The sequence below is a fragment of the Cajanus cajan genome, chromosome 6, assembly GCF_000230855.2.
Source record: "Cajanus cajan strain Asha chromosome 6, NIPB_CcT2T_4, whole genome shotgun sequence".
Classification (NCBI taxonomy): domain Eukaryota; kingdom Viridiplantae; phylum Streptophyta; class Magnoliopsida; order Fabales; family Fabaceae; genus Cajanus; species Cajanus cajan.
This window is the reverse complement of record NC_138522.1, coordinates 3833518-3855050: the sequence shown is the minus strand read 5'-3', so window position 1 is coordinate 3855050 and position 21533 is coordinate 3833518. Positions and strand designations below refer to the sequence as shown.

At 34.4% G+C, this 21533-nt stretch overlaps 1 protein-coding gene across 1 annotated transcript; it reads right to left on the bottom strand.

The window, feature by feature from the left end:
- Positions 1-621: 621 nt before the first annotated feature.
- PDR2 (phosphate deficiency response 2) lies at positions 622-18698 on the bottom strand. The gene is made up of 21 exons (XM_020358061.3): positions 18219-18698; positions 18031-18123; positions 11080-11282; positions 10397-10469; positions 10138-10310; positions 9872-10043; positions 9076-9180; positions 8871-8981; positions 8695-8781; positions 8418-8600; positions 8252-8302; positions 8044-8169; positions 7079-7158; positions 6775-6883; positions 5269-5397; positions 4802-4867; positions 4639-4710; positions 3364-3515; positions 2986-3097; positions 2790-2906; positions 622-2016 (listed from the first exon to the last, which is right to left on the bottom strand). Exons 1-21 carry the CDS (start codon positions 18465-18467, stop codon positions 910-912), a joined length of 3570 nt encoding a protein of 1189 aa, XP_020213650.2. The 5' UTR covers positions 18468-18698; the 3' UTR covers positions 622-909.
- Positions 18699-21533: the final 2835 nt, after the last annotated feature.

The following is a 21533-nucleotide window of genomic DNA, read 5'->3' as shown; positions in this document are numbered from 1 at the left end:
TATATTTATAAGAGTTAATCTGTAAAAAAAAAATTACTCTGACAATGTATAGATGATTAACTTTATTTATAACACGGCAAGATCAAGGAAAAATGGGAGTTTATGTCATGTACTAGCCTCTACAGTTGAGTTATGCTTTCTCCAGTGGAAACTGGAGCTTGTGTTCCTTGACTCATTTTCCAAACTCCAAGTTAAGTAGACAATCACTTTTTCACTCCCGAACAAGCATATGTTAATCACAAAATAATTAAGTAGGGTTCAGGCCCCCTTCTATGAATCAAAATGTTGTCAACGTGTAAAGTAGTTTATATCACTTCTCGTTAGTTCTCCACCCAAATTCGCATTCCACATGGCACTTCTATTAATTAGTATTCGTATAATTATTTAATAAGTAAACAGTAATCATCATTCTTTTAAACGATATACATTTTCTACAAACATTGAATAGTGGTAAAAGTAATTAACAAAATCAGGACCGATCCGATTCTATGTTGAAACATCCGACCCAAAAAACTAATGTTCATATCACAGACAAAGTTTATGCAGCTTTCATGTAATGTATCAATCACCCTAATGTAAAGCAGCTTCTATTTTACTTAGTTTACGAGCAGAGAGATCGAGTATAATGAATCGTAAAATTTGTGTAATTAAAAACCCCTGTGCTAACAAAAACAACTCGGATAATGGGAAGGCACGTGTTCTAAAATTCATACCTTTCTCCCAAAAATAATTTGACATCGGGTAAATTCTCTATCCGTCATTGGGAAAAAAACTAGAAAGATAATAAAGAACCTATAACAAAATTCATCATGACATGTTGTATCTCTGCTATTTGGTTCACAAGCCAGTCTCTGACCTAGTCATCATTGCCATCGCCAGTTTTTTTCTTCATCACATCTATTCAACTACTTAGACCTGTTTCTTCTTTTCTAAATTAGACACCGCAAGCCTTTGTCTCTTCTTCCAAGCTGGGATCTTACCAGGGAAGGCCCACCTCAAAAGTCTCTCCCACGAATAGCAAACCAAAAACATTAGAAACGCCCAAATTAACAGTTTATCCCTTAATCCCACTGGCAATGGCACCAACTTCAACCAGTCATTCAAGTCCCTGAAGAGATCAGATGTAATCACAGTAAAGAAAATGACAGCAGCAACAAGTGCATACCGGAACGGCTTGTTTTCAGAAATACTCTGATTGAAGGGATGGCCCATATAGTTCACAGCAAATGTAGCCACCTGAAGCATCATGCTCACCATATAAGAAACAGTATTCACCAGGTTGGGATGAAAATCTGCATCAGGTTCAATGCATTCATCTGGCATGTATTTTTCAGCTTCTTTGACAGATGAAATCAGGAATAACAGGTGAATAGAAAATTGTCCCAAGAGGGAAAGGAAAACATAAGCACAGAAGATGTTGGGGTGAGGACGTTCAGCAGAAAGAGTAGGAAGTGGGCGTGCATGTGAGATGAAGAGGAAAAATGCAGCGGTGAAGACACCACTTATTGTGGCTTGTATGTCACCTAGCTTGACACCATCCAAATACATAACACTCAACACATATGCAGTAGCGAGACAGTTGAGGCCCAGAATTTTAAACATCTGGAGGGTTGTTACTAGCGTACTCCGACCTTGACGGATTATGTCAGTGGTAGGAGAAACAGACGCATGCTTAGCAGTGAATGGAGATGCCATCGAGGCATCACCAAGCTTGACAATGGGTGCACGACCATCTCCTTCCTCGTTAAGATCATCAATCATCTTCTTAAGCTTCTGTCGTTGCATCTCAACAGCTGCCTGATGACGGTTACCAGATGAGTGGCTAGTGGAATCTGATTTTGAAGCAACTTTAGCTTTTGAAGTGCCTTCTCCAGCAGTCTTTCCAGATGTGTCAAGTGCAGGCTTAGATTTCTTTTGTTTGACAGATTTTGAACCTTCTTCCTTAGACGAATCTGAAGAGGAGTTTCCACTTTGAGTTGGAGGCAATGCATTCAGAAGAGCAATTCCTACATGGGCCTAAACCAAAGAAGTTAGCCTCGAGTCCTACTGCCTTTATTATTATTTGGTAAAAGATACATGCAATATACTGACTACCTCCAAATTAATGCCAATTTATGAGAAAAGACTAATAGCATCACAGATTAATACCAGTGATTACAAAATACCAGATTCAAATATGTCATTTTTATTTAGTATGGAGACTGAAATAGCATGGCTACATAATTAAAACTATTGCCAATTGATCATCTTATAATCCAAGAGGACTTATCAAGGTTCCAACCCAAAAGTCAAGCCAGTTCAACCCAAATGAGTTCAACCCATATACACCCAGATTATTTTCACCAAGCCCAACCATCCTGCAAGTTAGATCAGGGCACCAGGCCAAATCATGGTGAGCCACAAATAGTTTTCTATATACTTAATTTTGAAATTGCATTTTTCTGATTTTTCAGAGACAAAAGACTACTCATACCCCAACCCACTAGTATTATTTTTTCTGTATTTGCACTTTATTATTGTTACATATTAGGGTTGAGTTGAGTTGGCTCACCTTTGAGCTCAACTGGTGGCAGGCCAGGCCAGGTGAGCCTAGTGACCTGTTTTGACAACTCACATTCAAAATGTGACTAAATAACTGTATTAGTAAGGTTCCCTAAATGGATTTTGGGGGGTATGAAGGTTGTAATTTGTAAACAGATTGAAAGATTGATTTTTTTTACTGATGAATGACAAGTTTAATAGTCAGGAAACAAAAATACAATCTATTGATCATTACCAACACACATTACCTGCTTCAAAGCTCCAACATCATTGGTTCCATCCCCACACATCAAAGTTAACCGTCCCACTGTTTTGAAAGTGGTCATGATAAGTTCTTTTTGCTCAGGAGCAACTCTAGCAAAAACCTGAGAGAAAAGCTGTCATTGATGAAGGCAGTACCAAAAGCTCAGTTCTAATATTTAGCTAATTAGCATAGATCTTAACCTTCACATGAGGAATGACTCGAAGATGAGCTGATGTCTGTTGCAACATTTCAATGCAATCACCTCCAACACAGAGATCATGAGTCTCTGATAAAGACTCAACCTCGTTCTCACTGAAACCAAACTTCACTATCACCAGTCTAAAAATTTAAAAATGAATGCAGAAAAGAGTCTGGAGTTTGTAACTTGGAAGCATTGGGGAGTAAAAATATCTTAACAATTTTGCATAACAAGTACCTTTGTCAGAGAACATAATAAAAAGCACTAAGAAAACAAATAAAGAAATCTTACTTTCAACAGCTACTTGTCTAAAGATAAATATAACAAAAATCAAGTGCAAATATAAGATAGTGCAACCAAATAAAGAAGTTGAAACTACCTGTAGCGAATGTTTTCAGTCTCATCAGGGGACACCCAATTATATCCATCACCATTTCGTGCTCGGCCAAGGATTAATGTAGGTTTTGATATAATATGAACTTGGCTAGCAACATGGCAAGCTGTCAAAGCTTGGTCACCAGTAATCATCACCTATCAATAAAGTGAAAGATGTTACTCAGTTACAACTTGCAATTTAAGTAAGGATCAGCCCCCACCCTAACCCACATATCCACCCCAAAGCACTGGGTCAGCAAGATGGTTAACAATTTACATGAATCCATAGAATACGCAAGGGTTAGACATTGCATGTCAAACATTCAGTCATAAAAAAAGGAGGCACATTAACCCAAAGATATCCCAAAAAATTGATCAGTAGGAAAATTATTGTGTGGCCATATATTCTTTTGACGGAGTTCAATTACTACTGTTCCTCAATGGATCAGATACAGATAAAATCAGAAACAGCAAACAAGGAACAAACCACCACACACCCTCTCTTTCTCAACCACAAGCCACAAACAGTAGCAACTACAATATTGAAACTCAGAACCCACTTACCCACAGATCAAAGCTCAAAATGCGTTAACAGGTAGTAGGGAAGAGTTGAATGAATGACAAATGAATTTGTAGGACCTGAGGTTTTAAAGATTTCAGGAGAAAGTTTTATTCTTCAGAAATAAAGGACTAGGACAGCATGATAGGGTCATGCAATCCCACCAATAAGACAATCAATCCCGTTGATTTCAGACAATCTCACTAAATCATAGAGTGATCATATTAGTGGCAACAAGTAAAAATTGCAAAAGCACATGATCCTATGATATAATACATGATTGTAACTATCTTGACTCCAACCTTCCCACTAATGATCTAATTCCTAATCATACGATTCTTATCCAATACTAAATGGCCATGCATAGTGGATGGAATAATTTTATGACATTTATCTTCCGCTCATGCTTAACAAGCCTTATTCCCATTAAGAAAAGCTGACCACATGGATCTACACTCCCACTATACTCGGCTCCAAAGTGCTTGAACATATACATATTGTGATATTAAAATATCATGAAACAAAATAGCAAATTTTCAACAAAACTTCAAAAAGTACTCTTGGACATAAGCCAAACTTTAGCTCCCAAAGTAGAATACAAGAAATTATTTTCAGCTCATTTTCCCTTGAGGCTGGAGTTTTTAAATCTGAGAATCCTTTTGCAATAAGAAAAGTACTTTGTTTTCTTGCAAGAGAAGCTAATTTGAATGCCACACTTACCAAGTCATGTGAGGATTCTTTTAATTCAGATAAAATAGTGGCTGAATCTGATCTTATGGGACAATTAAATACCTGTAAATAGTACCGTAGCAACTTTTAGCATCAATGAAGAGGAAAAATGTCTAGAATTAACTCAGATTATATGAGAAAGTTGATTGATTACCACAAAACCAGCAAAAGTAAGTCCACTCTCCACTATATCCCTATCCATGCTTCTAGCTTCACTGACCTTCAAGCATAACAAACAATAATCAAGAATGTTGAAAGTAATTGATGAAGCAACAAATGGTAAAGGAGGAAGGAAATAAAGCATTCATCAAAAGAGAAGAGGGAGAATATGCAGTACTCAGTCTCTCAATTACACTCAAAGTTAGGATCCAAATTTGTTGAAATACCAGAGAAGGGAAAATTAATTTGAATGTCAGACTATACAAAATTAGGTGTCATTTGAAATTAAAGCCAAAATAGAAACACATTGAACATGTTCTCTAATCAACAAAGTTTAACCACTATGAATAACTAAAATGACAAGACATGAAACTTCAACAATTATTCTATTTATCCCGTGCATGATTGAAAATACTGTGGAGAAAGGTTCATGAAACAATGGTAAACCCATAATATTCTTACTGTCATGTCCGCAAGAGACTTGTAAGCCAAAGCAAGAACACGAGACCCTTGACGTGTGTATTTTTTATAGGTCTCAACATATGATGGTGGTATATCAATGAGCCTATCTTGTATAACTTCTGGGGCACCCTGAAATAAAAGGTCATAAAAAAATTCTGAGAGGTAGTAATCAATAAAGGAAAATAGAAATAACTCACTAGTTACTACTGTTTAAAAGGTTTTTTATAACAAAAGATGCAAGCCTTAAAGTAGAACCAAAACCATTCACATACACTTTATCACAGAACATAATATACTTGAAAGCACTTGGAAAATGACAAAAGTGCAAGGATCAGCCTACACTAATAGAATCAACTGCCAAATCCCAGTACCTAAAAATGAAAATAATGAATTACTATTTGCCAAGACCTGATCTAATCAACACTTGCTGTAACAAGTGCTTGTATGCTTTTTTGTTTTTTGTACGAGTACAACATGAGAACAATTATACAAATGAAATTTTTGTATTAACAAACTAGAGTACACACTTTAAATGTGAAATATATAAAAACTGCCAACACATTAATTAGAAACAGATTGGATCAAACTCACTCTCAAAAGCTAGCTTAAGGTAGGAGGATTAACCAAGTCATATACGAAGTATTTTATTCATATTCCTAGTCAATGTGGGACATCTTAAACATTTAACATATAATTCAATCAAAAGTGAAAGACAACCAATGGTAACATGCTCAATACAATCTTCATTTTATAAATTTTTAAAGATAATTCTTTTTATTTTATAGTATGGAATTGTATTCTATGGATTTTTTTTTTCAATTAATTTCCGGATACATTTCAAGGGAATAAAAGATTGACAAATAGAGAAGCAGCAATCCTTTTATAATAAAATTGCATAAATTATATAATGCAAGCTGTCATATATAATACACACATTTATATACAGGGAGCTTATCAAGTGAGAGTTCAAGAAAAGCTAATTTCAACATTTAGCCTTACATGGATGGTCAAAATTAGCCCTCGCCTATAACAAAATACAGCCCCTCTTAATACATGAAACCCATGCCTTAAAATTGGAAAGAAAACCAATCAGAAGAACCAACACTTAACAGAGAGAAATTCAAAAAAGGCTCTTAAAGAATTGGGATGGTATTCAACACATTCAAAAATAAAACAATCAGCTTTCCAGAGGTTATTGATCATTACAATAATTATTTGAAGTTAACAAAGTAAAATATTTTAGCATCACATTCTTTGATGATTAGTTAACCCACATGGCTATTTTACCAATCAATTTTCCTTCTCCCCATCTCCGACTTGTATTATTGACCATTTCATAACCCCCAAAAGATTACATTATACTTTGGCAGTCTAAATCCTCAAGTCATGGCTTCATTAACTGTTAAGTCAAAGTAACTAAGCTTAAAAAACAACTTAAATCAGGAAGGACCAATTTGGGTAACAAGCATGTATATATCTAAAAGGGACAACCAGCAAACCACAAACCTTTACAAAGGCAAAAAATTCCTCCTGGATGCGAACAACAACTGCCATTCGTTTTAAGTGAGATGCAAAATGATACCGGTGAACAATTTGAACAGGATTGCCATTTCCCCTGAAATTTGATAACATATCAGGATAAATCAAAAGATGACAGAGGGCTGTAATACAAACAAGACAAGGACATATTGATCAAGAACACAGAAGAATTGAAACCACAAACATCAGACAATAAATATGATAACATTTCTAGAAAAATCCCATGCTTTTTGCTTTTATATTTCCTTGAGTGCATGGAGTATACACTTACTTTTTAGGAAGAGCCTTGTCATCAGATTTATAACTCCAGTCAATCCCCTTGAGTGCAGCCTTCTCAAGAGGATCACCAACCTGGGAAAAGTAGAAAGCTTATTAATAAGAATAGTGTATCAACAAAAATAGCAAATACAAAAGGAGCAAACACACAAATTCCTTCTAGCTCTAAAGCCAGAATCATGAAGGCCTATTGTTGAAGCTTGATAGTTATCAGGTAGAAAGCAAGAATGATATTTATAACCTAGAAAAAGTAGGATTTGGAGTAACAGAACTGTGGAAAAAAAGGTAAGAGAGATTCCTTTCCCAAGTATAGAAACAGAAAAGTTTTATTTTGATTCGAAATCTATCATCTACAGAATTGATCTCAGCATTTGGCATGACATCAATAAGATAATTTCTAACAGTATATCATAAGTAATTAGCCTGATATCAATCAAATAAAAAGGAAAACATGATATGTTTAGGGACAAACTAGGTTTTCAGAAACTGTTCCAAAAAATGCTCACTGGGTATTCTTTTATTCTTTGTATCAACTTTCCACAAACCCTCTCTTATTCTTTCACAAATGAATGCTTAGGGTCGGGCAGCCATGATCTTAAAATTTAATACTCATCAAGTTTCTTTACTAAATTCTACATTCCATATGCTACAACATAGAAAATAAAAGATCTTAGGAGGAATAAAATATGATTTGAAGAAAATTTTTGAACTGTGGCATATTAATTCAGTCTGTTCAACATGGGAATGAATGCTCTGTATTGACTTTGGCTTTACCATTGCATGAATTTTTAATATATTTCTTTTTAAAGTTGAGGTTTAAAATAATAAATGGTGAGATCACAACACTTGACCGTGTCAAGCTTTGTTTTTTTTCACTGGAGAGGATCTGTTTTCATTATTCAACACTATAACAAGCTCTAAAAACTAAGACTGAATTTAATCACCAGTGGAGAGGCATACCAGCTTATTCTCAACAAATACCAATGCATGGCAAGAAGCCAGGATTTCTACTGTTCGCACAGGCACTCTACTTGCATCAGATTCCAAATCTGTAGTTCCATTCAACCCAACAACTCCAGAAAATTCCTATAATGTGGGAACTAAAAAGTTATGCCACAATCTATGGTCTAAAATGATAAATCAACACAATGGTCTGATAAGGGCATACCATGTCATCAGATGTAAGTGTCCCTGTCTTGTCAAAACAACATATATCAACCTGTAGGGCAAGGTATGTACAAGAAGTTGAATAAAAACCAATGTCATATGATCTATATATCTAACATAGTAAAGGATGTACAAGAGTAGAAACATAGTGGCAGGCCTCCACATACTTTTCCAGCAAATGGTATTCGAAAAGGTTCTGTGCAAAAGATTCCACGTCGTGCCAGTGCAATTAGAGAAGTATTAACAGCAATTGATAATTCCATAGGTAACTCAGGAGGTATCACAGAAGTAACAATAAGGGAACAACTTAATATAAGTTTATACTTGCTCCTTGTGGGATCTTCTAGCCCCTGCAATAATAAACAAATTACCAAGCCATGTAAAAATTTACCATTAAGACCAAACCATAGCAATGTTCACCAAGCATCTGTAGGGAAACATTACCTTAATAAGCACATAACCAGCAGCAATAAGAGCAAATACAACCAAGAATAATATGAACAATCCACTTTCCCAGCTATTAGCCGTCACCTATAATATGTCAATTCAGAAACCAGGGAAAATCATCAAAATGACACTGAAATCACAAACTCAGGCTCAGTAAGGTCTAATCACTTTACCCTTTCTGTAGAGAATAAAATTGTCCGCATCAACTTTCCTTGACTTGTTTCAAAACCCGTTCTCAGGACAACAGCCAAGCAGCCGCCATCAGGTGTTTTAAGAGGAAAACTCTGACTCCAACAAAATTTTTAAAAACAAAAAAGATAAGCACAAACACTAGCTCAACATCAGACAAAAATATATAATTTCTCAGCCTGAAATAACCTTATCTGGAGTGTGCTGCAATATTTTAGTTCCGCCAAATAAAACATGGTTTTTATCTCGCCTTGCCGACAGTTTCTCCTCCATGCCCCTACCCGCGATTGAAATCTAAAAGAATGGTCATATCTAAATAAGCTTCATGCAAGAGAACATGCATAATAAAAGCTACAGTCTCAATAGGCTTATCAGATATGTATTTAGATATACCAGCCAACCATAAGATTAAAGATATCCTATCTCAATCTTATTTATTTTTCATGTGAAAGAAGGGGCCAAATACAATATAATGAATTCATATGATCAGATACATAATTACATAAACATGTAAACAAGAACATGCATAAACATTTAAAATTTTGAAAAGAACAAACTGAAGTCAGTATTAAATGTTCTATATAAAACATAGTATACTCAATTGTCAATACCGTATGCATATATAGTAAATACAGAACGACAGGAGGCAAAGCATAGTGTGGCACAACTATTTCATCATGTCAGTAATCTGTCTGAACAAGTTGCTCAGCTTCTTGGGTGAAATCCAATATCACTAGTTTTAGATATCCAAGGCATAAAACCAGCATAGAAGTATGCTGAGGTACTCAAGAAGTAATTACTGCCAACAGTGTCCAAAACAGCAGATAAATAATGACGCAATTTTGGCAATCAGACACAGAATTATCTACACGGAAGTTTAGGAAAATATAACCCCAACCAAAAGCAATCTATATTTTTAAGTATATCATTTATCCATCAGTGAACAGACAAGTATATTAGTGAGTAGTCCAGAAAAGAGTAACACCTTCCATTGAGGAGTAGACTCGCCTGTGAGAATAGCTTCATTCACAATCACACTTCCAGCCAACAGAAGCATGTCTGCTGGTACAGACTTCTCCTCCCCATTCTGACCAGAAGAGCGACCTATGGATACAACATCCCCTGGCAAAAGGTCTGTACCAGAAAGTTTTACCCACCTATAATACAAACAATTTACATGTAAGTGTTAAAATTTTACTCCTTTAAACCCCAAACATTGGCTAACTAATTATTAAGTATGAGATAACATACTTGCCACAGCGATGTACCATTACGATCTGACTATCCACTCTAACACGTCTTAACTCGGTTAGAGTTTTTAACCGACTTTTTGCCATGGTTGACTCAAACATAAACAGCATAAATAGAGTGAACAAACTGTAATACCAATATTCATCCAAACACCAGAGACCCACACAGAAAACCTGATCATAATATAAGCAAGAACAAGAGTTCACATGAGGAATAAAGAAAAAAAAATGAGAATTAAAAATTATTAAAGAAAGAATACCTGAAATACAAAAAAAGGCTCCATGCAGTGTTCTTTCATCAATTTTTGAAATGTTGGCTGAGGGTAATCAAATCTAGAAGATCAACACACAGAACATTAAAGAGCAAAACTAAAACAATATAATGCTCATACATAGATCAAATGAGAAGATACATGTCTTTAAATTTTGGTCCTACCATCTATTAAATATTTGTTAATTATTAAATTTTGACATTGTTCAATGATGTATCACCACTTAAGTAACGTGATATATAGTGACGTAACATGAACAGATAAAAACTAAAAAATAACATACAATAAAAGCTTGGTTTTTATATATTTTAACAAGTGCTTAGTATTTAGTTTATTCATAAATCTTATTTGCATGATTTTTTTTATAGTTCTTTTATCTCCAAATGTCATATTACTAAATGACACATCACTTAAGTATGAATAAACATTAAAACTTAACAATTAATAGGTGTCAATTTGATGGAAAAACTAAAATTCCGTATTTTTTAAATTAGAGGGACTAAATGTCTCTATTTTAAAATAGAGACTAAAATTGCGGATTGATGAAAATAAAGAGATTAAAAGTGCAATTTAGCCCACATATTTATAATACACCACAAGAGATTGTGTTCTGAAGGGAAGTAAATGCATGTGAAAAATAATAAAAATGGTCATAGAAAAAGGAAACCCACACATTCCGCCCCCATTTCTCAGTAGCAGCAACAACTTTAGCTTCAGAGCCATGGCCACTACACTTGAGATAATATCCAAATGTTTCTTTGGTAGGGTAGGAAAGCTTGCAAAAAGTCCCCTTCTCCTTTGAATAGACAAAACATTGTTTTCTAAAATCAAAGTAGTTCTCTTCCAAATCCACCGCTGGTGAAGAACCTGCAGACTGCACAAGCAAGCACTTAACCATGATAAACAACCAAAGGAAGAGCCTATAACAGAGGAACAAAGAGAAATAAAATTGCTCATGAAACACAAACTGTAAGAGCAGAAAACAAGTAAACAACATTGTAAACAAAGAGGCAGCTGGATCCACAAACCAAACAATTGACAATAGTAAGCAGATTAGCAAGCATATATAGAAAATTGCATATTCACAGTGCAGTTTACTTTAATCTATTAATTTATTGGAAATATAAAAGGCATCACAACTATGAATTCATGCACAATATGCATTAACAAACAAGAACACAAGAACAAATTATACATTAAATTTCAAACAAAATTAAGAAAAGATTATATGTATAGACATGTCTCTATTTTTCTTTTCCAACCTGAAAAGCCATCATCCTAAAAAAACCATAAAATATAAAATCACTAAACAATAAGTCAATAATATACACATCAAATTAGCATAGTTGCCAGTGGTAAAATATAATCCAAATTTAATTAAAAAAGCCCTTCAAATTGTTGTCATCCAATAGAATCCTGGTATAGTATTAGAATGAAAAAGGGGGAAATTCCCCTTAAATTCAACTGCAATGTTGCAGAACATCGAGGGTTTGCACTCCGAACCCAAAAATCTCAGTTCTCTATAAAATTGACAAGATCTCTGTTGTCTCCTCTCCTTTCTTATATATTTATACATGTGGTATCTTACCCTTTCTAACTACTTCAGGCTACGAAAATACTGACTATAACAAACTAACAACTGACTGTAACTAACTAACTAATGGGGTTATCTATCTATGTATCAATACTGAATTAAGTCCTACTGGGATTCCAGCAGTTTACAGCATGTTGACAAAGCCAACTTCACCACTGCAACTACAAAATAGCCTCAACCCCTTTTGGGTCAAAACACAATCACCAATGCTCTATTGTCTGGGAAATTTCTGGCCATCAAATAGTGATAGTGCCTCTGTAATTCTACAGACGTCTGGGCCAATTCCATCATTTGGACAAAGCTCCATTCCCAGACAAGGACAGAGCAGCACATCTTTTAGTTCCACTCTCATCTCCGCCTTGAGCCCCCTTAGCAAGATTTCCAAAGGTAATCCTACTTTATGACAAAAAATGGTCCTACAAAGTCTCGAATTGCTTCAGACCCAGTAATATTTATTTAAATTTCTACACCATGCATAGCTAAAAATGCCCAATAACTGCATTTGAAAACATCATGCACTCCTCTTATTGAATACCCCTCAATCAGAAATACCTTTCAATCAAGTTACCCAGCCATAAGCATCATCTCCTGCAAAAATGGGTTACTCCATATTTATCCACTGATCATTGATTCTGCTCTCACGAAGGCCTTCATTCTTGCCTTTGCGCCACTGTTGTTAAATAACCACTATAGCACTATTGAGTTGCAGAATCCCTTGGATCTGCAATTGTAACTATGGGTGTCCTGGTTGCAGCATGCATCCTGCATCCTCTTGTCATTTTTGATGAGTCTCCAGCCAATTGAACTGAGTTAATATTATGCATTTTATTTATTTGCAAAAAACTTAGTTTTCTGTACATATATAATTGATATTTATAATATATTTCAACCACTATGTGATTTTTGCTATTTGCCCATGACGCTGTCCACTATATGATATAGCAGATTATTGGCATTTTGCCATTTTCTGTGGTCCACAGTAGATAACATTGCTTTGTGCCCATCATCAGCCCTATGGACACAGCAACACACTATTCTTACTGCAGCTCATGAACCTTGCACAATATCTCGCACTGCCACCTACATGCTCCTTATGTAAGCATCCATCAGAAATTGCCTTTCTTCTCTCCATTGTCACAATTCTTGAAGGATTCTTGTCCCAACCATTAACCATTTCCTCGATTAGGGAGATGCGATGCCAGTAGATAGAAATCTTATATTTTATTACAAAGAATGGGGGAAAATCCCCCTTAATACAACTGCAAACATGCAGAACTTCAAGAAACTGCACCTTCCCAGCACAAAGGCCCAATATTGTCAAGATAGACTGATAGAGATCTTAATTAGGATCATGAGGAGCGTTGCAAGATTGTAAAATATAGGATCATAACAAGGTTGGTAAGATCCTACCAACATATATATATATATATATATATATAGAGAGAGAGAGAGAGAGAGACAAAGAGACAGAAAGAAAGGGATCCACTTACTCTAAAACTAAGTCTACTTAGACCTACTCCATTCAATAGTTCATGCTCTAAATTAAATTTTAACGATCTAACCGTTGAATTAATAATTATTAATGCATAGATCAATTTTGCAAAATTTTAAAAAATTTCAAAATTATTTGATAATCCGTTTTACTAATTCAAATTAACGTATAAAATATTATTATGATTATCCGTCAATTTCAATTGATGAAACAAAGTATCAAATAGCTTTCAAATTATAATAATGTTACTAAAATTCAGTTAAAAAGTAAAATATTATTAACATCTCAGACTATTCTATATTTTATAAAAATAACAGAAAGCAAATTTAACATAAAAACCAAAGAATATACTAAAAGACACAGTAGAGAAGATAGCTCGAATAAAAGCCAAAAACAACCCAACTAGTGAGATTTAGGGAATAGAAAAAAGAAATAAAGAAAGGTCATGGCTAAAAAAGAATAGAGTTTATAGTCATGGTTTGATGAGAACAGAAAAATAGAGCACCAAATGAGGCAAAAACCTCTCTTGATAGAGAACAAAACAGAGATGTGCAACTAAGAGAAAAGGTTGTGAGCAAACTGCAAGATGGAAGGCAGAACCATAGTAGTCAATCCCGGATAGCGGAGCGGAGCGGTCGACCCTAAAAATGGGATAGCGGGATGACGCGGAGCGGGATAACCTCTATTTTAATATTAATTTATATATATTAAATAATTAATAATATATATATAAAAGCTAAACAAAGCAAAAAATAACTCTAAATTCATGCATTAAACATTTTTAATAATTAAAAGTTCATAGTACTCAAACAAAACATAATATAAAAATAAAATTTGCTAAATTAAATTTAATCAGAAATTAAAAATAAAATTTTCTGAATTAAATTTAATAAAAAATTAAAAATAAAATTCTGTTGCATAAACTAAAAAGAGAGAAGACATATTAACAGAAGACAGACGATGAGCGGAGGGCGGCACGTCGGAGCTGGAGTCCGTCGCGGAACTGGAGGACTGGCGTCCACGATCGTCCTCGAGAGAGAAGAAACAATCATCCGAGAGAGAGAGAGAGGAGAGGGAGTGCGAGAACTGAGAAACCAAGTAGTTCCGCGAGAGGGAGAGGGGACCATTAGGGCAAAAAAAGCCCTATTGAAAAGACAGACTTACCCTTAATGAAGGGTATGTCGAAATCGCGCCGCGATTTTTCGCCGCTCCGCTCCGCCACCGACACGGCCACGACACACATCTGCCACGCGACAGCAGCAAGATTGCGGGGTCAGGCCGCTCCGCTCCAGAGCACCACGATAGCGGCCGCTCCGCCCGCTATTAACTATTATGGGTAGAACCCCAAGTCGAAGTCAAGAACAGCAAAGACTGAGATTAGGGGTTTGATTGAAGCAAGAGAGGTTGGAGAGGGCAAAGAGATTATGTGACTTAGATGAAATCAGAAAAACACAATTAGGGTTAAGAAATTGGGTTTTGGTGTAACAGGTCATGCAACCTGACCTAGAGAACTCCATTTGCAAGATCAAGAAGCTTGCTCAATCCAGTGATCTTGCTGCAATCTCGCTTCAATCTCACCCAAGAGTAATTTCATGTAAAATCTAGCTCAGGACAGGGATGTTGGATGCAGCATCATAATATCATGCAAAGTTTACAATCTAGCTCATGATCTTGACAACATTGCAAAGTCCCAATCCTTGCTCAAAATGATAAGATGTCCTTCCTTTCCTCTTGTGAATACATTACATATGAGCTAATTGCCTCGGGCTAGCTAACTACTGATTATAACCATAGTAGTCAATCCCGGATAGCGGCGCGGAGCGGCCGACCCTAAAACTGGGATAGCGGGATGACGCGGAGCGGGATAACCGTTATTTAAATATTAATTTATATATATTAAATAATTAATAATATATATATAAAAGCTAAAAAAACAAAAAAATAACTCTAAATTCATGCTGCTGAAATAGAAATAGAATTTTCTGAAATTAAAAGTAAAATTTTCTGAATTAAATTTAATCAGAAATTAAAAATAAAATTTGCTGAATTAAATTTAATCAGAAATTAAAAATAAAATTTTCTGAATTAAATTTAATCAGAAATTAAAAATAAATTTTTCTGAATTAAATTTAATTAGAAATTAAAAATTAATTTTGCTGAATTAAATTTAATCAGAATTTAAAAATAAAATTTGTTGAATTAAATTTAATCAGAATTTAAAAATAAAATTTGTTCAATTAAATTAAATCAGAAATTAAAAAAAATCAGTTGAAATAATTTAATAAATAATTAAAAAAAAATATGTTGCATGTTGCATAAAAGGCATCCTCGAAGGAGAATAGAAGGAGAATAGAAGACAAACGCGCGTCGGAGCTTGCGGCCACGTCGGAGCTGCGTCGGACCTGGAGGCGCATCGGAGTCCGAGCTGCGTCGGAGCTGGAGGCGCGTCGGCGATGGAGGTGCGTTGGAGCCGGAGTTCGTCGGAGCTGCACGCTGCACGCACGATAGCCAGAGAAGAAGAAAGGGAGAGACGAAAGGAAGGGTTTGGTTTGGATGAGTCTGAAATCGCGAGAGGGAAAGGGAGGATTAGGGCAAAAAAACCCCATTGAAAAGACCGACTTACCCTTAATGAAGGGTAAGTCTGAAATCGCGCCGCGATTCCGCGATTTGGGCCGCTCCGCTCCGCCTCCGACGCGGCCGCTCCAGCCGCTACACAAATCCGCTCCGCTCCAGCAGCCAGATTGCGGGGTGAGGCCGCTCCGCTCCGGAGCGCCGCGATAGCAGCCGCTCCGGCCGCTATTGACTACTATGATTATAACTAACTAACAGTAGATTTTAAATAACAACTCCCAGCGTTATCTAATCTATTACTATCTCAGCATCACAAATTGTTAAGGAGATCACTTTATCCATCCAAGGTAGCAACAAAAAACTACTCTTGAAAATTTTGGCTTTCCTTTCCAAACCATAGGCACCTAGTTAATGCATAAATTAAGAGTTGCTTCTTAAAAAAATAGAAACTGCTTATTTTTAAAAAAGTTTGAAAAAACACATCAAAACGTAAAAAAAGTGCTTATTTTATTTGAAAAAAAAAAGCGCTTTTATAAAAAAAAAAAGTTTAAACAAACGACCTAAACTCTTGCAAGTTTATGATTTTAGGTAGAGAAAACAAGTTAACTCTATGTCAAACTCTTTTCAAGATAAACTCATATAAACTCTCAAGTCAAGAAGCAAGTTTGAAATCTGTAATTTTGCCCCACCCGCCCCAATTGACCCCAAAATGTTAGTGGTTTACTATGATTCAAATAATTTGAAGAAATCAACTCTTTTTTGAAATGTTTTCACTTTAGGAACTTAGGTCTCTAAGAATTTATGTATAATTTTATCATTTATGTAATTTAATCTTATTTAGTACTAATGAACTATAATATTTTATTATTGTAGTTTGTTACTTTGCTTTATTATGGAGTTGAATGAATTATTGGTGTGTTAAAGAGTATTATGTGAAGCGTATATGTCATTAATATGTTTTTTAATATTGTACCTTTAAGAGTTTACAAGTCTATGAAAGCTCCAAAATTTCGAGTTTGACAACTTTGCTCAAAACCTCTAAATTGGCATATGAAGAATGCTTCAAAATCTATGGAAAATTATAATTTGTATTAATCCAGCTAAGTACTACAGAATATATCAAACCCCTTCTAATGGGGTTCTCCATATAAAAAAAATATTGATGGATATGGTCCATATAGTGTCCCAAAGTTAACAACTAATGACTATTATACACTCGCGAGGTGTGGCTCCATTTGCCAAACCTCCAGATGGAAATCGAACATGGGAGGACCAGCTTAACTCCCCATGTCTCAGGACAGGCCTTACAATCATTAGGCCAAGAGGCTTGGTTAGTTCACCCAATAATCTACTACCTCACCAGAATTGATAATTTTCCTTATATATCCCATGCACAAACTCCACCACTCACTCCCAAAATCAAAGTAAAACATATAAGCAAGGATCTAAGTGAATCAGTTCACCAGAATTCTCTACAAAATATTAATGCATCACAGACAATACAAAAGTTATAATTCAAGAACATAGATACTACTATCTAACTTCCAATGACCATTATTTGGTAGCCATTAATGCATATCCCCCATTAAAGAAAAACAAAATCCTCGTGAGAGAACAGGAGAAATAGACAGTAGACTCGAACAAGCCCATCATATTACACAATGCGTTTGCTTTCATAAGAGACTCACACTTTGCCAACCTAGACCAACCATACTTGATTGTCAATCCACTTTCTTCAACTCGCCCTTATGCCATATCAAGATATGTTGTACTTTGAGGATTAGTAACCCAAGACACTAGCACACTTTCTTCCAATTTGCATTTTACCAAGCTCTATACTCTAACCATCTTCCCTTACACTCATCTAGTCTTTTCACGCATAAATTCAACATTAAAGAAAGTGCATAAAAACTCAACCGCACTTCATTTCGATCATTCCAAAGTCCAAACACATCATACACTTACACTTTTCCGAGAATGAAGCGGCACAACTTCTTTAGAACCGGAGAACTTAGCCGGAGTTATCTTGCACGAATCAGCCTGCTCAATATTCCTAACCTGGAGACAAAACAAAATAAAATCACTAAAACTCTCCACACACACACATACACATTTACTAATAACGTATTATGAATTCACACAAATCAATTGACCTTGCTATAATGGGCGAAACATTTGAAATCAACGGACCAACCGGTAAAGAGCCAAACGAGGATGTGAAGCGCAACGAGCGCGCCGAAAACAATCGCGGCATCGACGAAGTCGAGGCTGGGAAGAATCGCGGAAGCCCACGCGCCATACGCAATAGCGAAGGGCCAAACGTCGAGGCGCCACGTCCAGTGCTTCTTCCGCAGCAAATCGACTCGGTCCACCACCTTGCCGCCGACGTGGAAACTCGACATTGAATCGCCGCCGCAAGGGTTAGGGTTTGTGGCTGCGAAAGAAGCGTTTCGGTTTGGGTTTGGAATCTCAGATCTGGCGAAAAGGTTGAACGCCTCGCCACTCGCAACGATTTGGTCTCCGTCAGGCGTCAGCGAGCGACCCTTCTCACTTTGGTATATTTGATCACTACTCTTCCCTCACCGCTGAAGCCTCATTGCTTAACCCTTTTCACCCTTTGTTATCAGAAATCAGATTTAAATTCAATGGTTAGAAAATTATTAAGTTATTATTGCCAACCAACACACCGGTTTATGATTTAAATATTTAATGATGATATGAAACATTTACATGTTAATTAATTATTATAAAATATTTTTTTAATTAAGTTTGTAGTTTATTTTTTTTAAAAAAATAGATAATGGGGATTAGGAAAAGCCTACTTACTAGACACCCAGCAGACAAAAAAAAAAGAAAACTGGAATAAAAATAGGTAAAGTAAAAGCAACTGAATATTCTTTCTTTAGAAAAAATAAAATAAAAGTAGCTGAGTAAACTTATGACTCATTTGATAATATATGGAAAGTAAGATAAAATAAAATTTAATATTGTCCGATGTTAAATTAGTCTCCCATCATAACAAATAAGTAAACGTTATTATAATATATGTTTTGTATTTAATATGTATAAAAAATTATATAAATTATATTTAAATAATAAAAATATATCCAAATTGCATATAACTTTTTTAAATGAATAAGTATTGATTTAAAAAAATCAAATTATATATATAATATAAAGTTGTTTTTAATTTATGTAGTCACTTTTTAAAAGTATATAGTTATTATTTAAATATTTTTCTAAAAATTAATTAAATGATTGGTTTGTGGTTCAACCCATGCACGATCTATTGTCAGTTGGTTAGGCAAGAAGAATCACAGTTTGATGTTAAATTAGTTTAAATCAAAAGTTATTTAAAATAATGGATGTAGTTTATTTAAATTGATAGTTCTACTCATAATACTTATTAGATGTAATTTTTTTATTTACTTATTATAAAATATTATTCCATTTTTTATCATCGATAACTTTGAAATCATTATCTCCGTTAATTTTTGTTAAAAATGGAAAAGACTTTTTTGAGGAATAAATTCAAAATTGGAAGTTATAGATACTAAGAGTGCACAATAGTTTGTAAAAAGAGAAAATGCAAAAATGAGATAAATGGTTTATAATATAATAAGTTTAATCTAAGTTAGATTCACCGCAATAACTTCTTCACTAATAACTTCTTCATTTATATTTGATGTTTTTGAGCACAACATATATCACTATTATAATATACATTTTTTCTCCCATTCTCTTCATAATTACATGTGCACACAATTTGTTCATTTCTCCTATTCTTTTTAAAAATATTTTCCTTAATAACTTTTATTAAATAATTCTTCCACGTAAGGAAAAGGTTTTCAAAGGAGAGAATTAAGACTTCTGAAGACAAAATTTTAAAAGTATAGTTTTCATTCATATCGAAAGTGGTGAATTACATGTAAAAGATATGTATATATTGATTTCGGTAGCTTGTTATGCAAGTTAAGATAACCACTATTACATGTAGCTATGGTTAAGTTAATTTGTACTAAAATCAATTAACTTTAGTTACATTTTGAAACTTCTATTTTTCTCTTGAATTTTTCATTATCATAGATCTAAAAGAGTCAATGAGAACATGTCACACGACAAGGTGCATAAGGTATGATTAAATGTCAATATTTTAATTCTAAAAGGATTAAGAGAGCATGTCACATGACAAGGTGCTAAAAATATGACTAGTATGTAAAATATGTGACTTGTTGGAGTTGTGTGAACCATGAAAGCAAGTGGACCACTACAAGTGGACATTAATTTTGAAGCATATATGCTTTTCACTTTCACATGGGCTAAACAAAACCTATTGAACACATATTTGAACACTAGATGCACCCCTCTAAAATGCTAATTACATCCTTGAAAAAATTACTATGAAAAAAATTCATACACTATTTGACCAAAAAATACAAGGTTAAAATTAATACAAATTTTACAAATAAAAACAAATAGTAATAAGATAAAGTTAACTATTAGAAGTGTCCCAAAACTCAACAAGAAATTGAGTCTTCTTCCTTAAAACCTAACTCACTCCTTTTGGTTCCTCTGGGACTTGTTTACTAAGCGTGATTTCATCATTCTTTCCCTCTTTGAGAGGATTTGTCTTGAATCACAAGCTTTTTATTCTTCTTCAATAATTGCAAAAGAAAGTAAATTACAGGCATTAAAAGTGTTGTTTTCTTGATGATCAAAGAGACCTAGCTTATATTATCCTCTTTATGTGTGGGATGGGCTTATCCTTAATTTTTTTATTTTCTCAGGGTCCTTTTAAATCCAAACCATGTTTTTTTTCTTCTTTAAATAAGGTTTTTCACTAACATCTAAAAATATTTGCCTTGGTTATCCTATATGGTCACGCAGGCTTTTAAAAACTAAATTATCCATGATTAATTTTTTTTGCCTTCCTAAATAATAAAGTGACTTAGGGTCATTATAACTACGAAGCTTCTAAGGAAAAAATGATGTCCCTAAAATTGGAAAGCATAGAAGAAAACATGAAATTCTCTATTATTCATGAGGTAATTGAAAGTGACATTACAAAAAGTTATCTTTAGAAAAGTATCAGGGTGCTCTCTTTTCAACAAAATAACTCTTAAACCTACTCCAAATACAGAATATTATAACAAGTTTAAAAAATGTTAGAAAGAGTTAGAACTTATGTATTGAAGGATTCTTTTGAGAATTGAAAAACCTACGTAAGTTTTCCTTCCCAAAAGAAAGAAAAAATGTTTTTCACCAATTCCTATTTGTTTTTTAAAAGCACTTGTATAAAAACACTTATTTCAAGTTTAAACAAATAGATCAAAATGTCTAAAATATATTTACATATATTATTAAATTTAAAATTGTAGGGATATAAAAGTAAAATAAATTTTAAAATATATCTTCTCTCCTTGTAAACAAAGAAAAAAAATCTTTCATTTTCTCAACCAAACAAAATT

Coding starts and splice junctions, on each gene's coding strand:
- PDR2 (XM_020358061.3), bottom strand. CDS start 18,467: ATGTCGAGTTTCCACGTCGGCGGCAAGGTGGTGGACCGAGTCGATTTG. Junction 9,181..9,871: donor AGTCTACTCCTCAATGGAAG/GTGTTACTCTTT, acceptor CCATTCTTTTAG/ATTTCAATCGCGGGTAGGGG. Junction 5,398..6,774: donor AATTTTTTGCCTTTGTAAAG/GTTTGTGGTTTG, acceptor CTTTTATTTCAG/GGTGCCCCAGAAGTTATACA.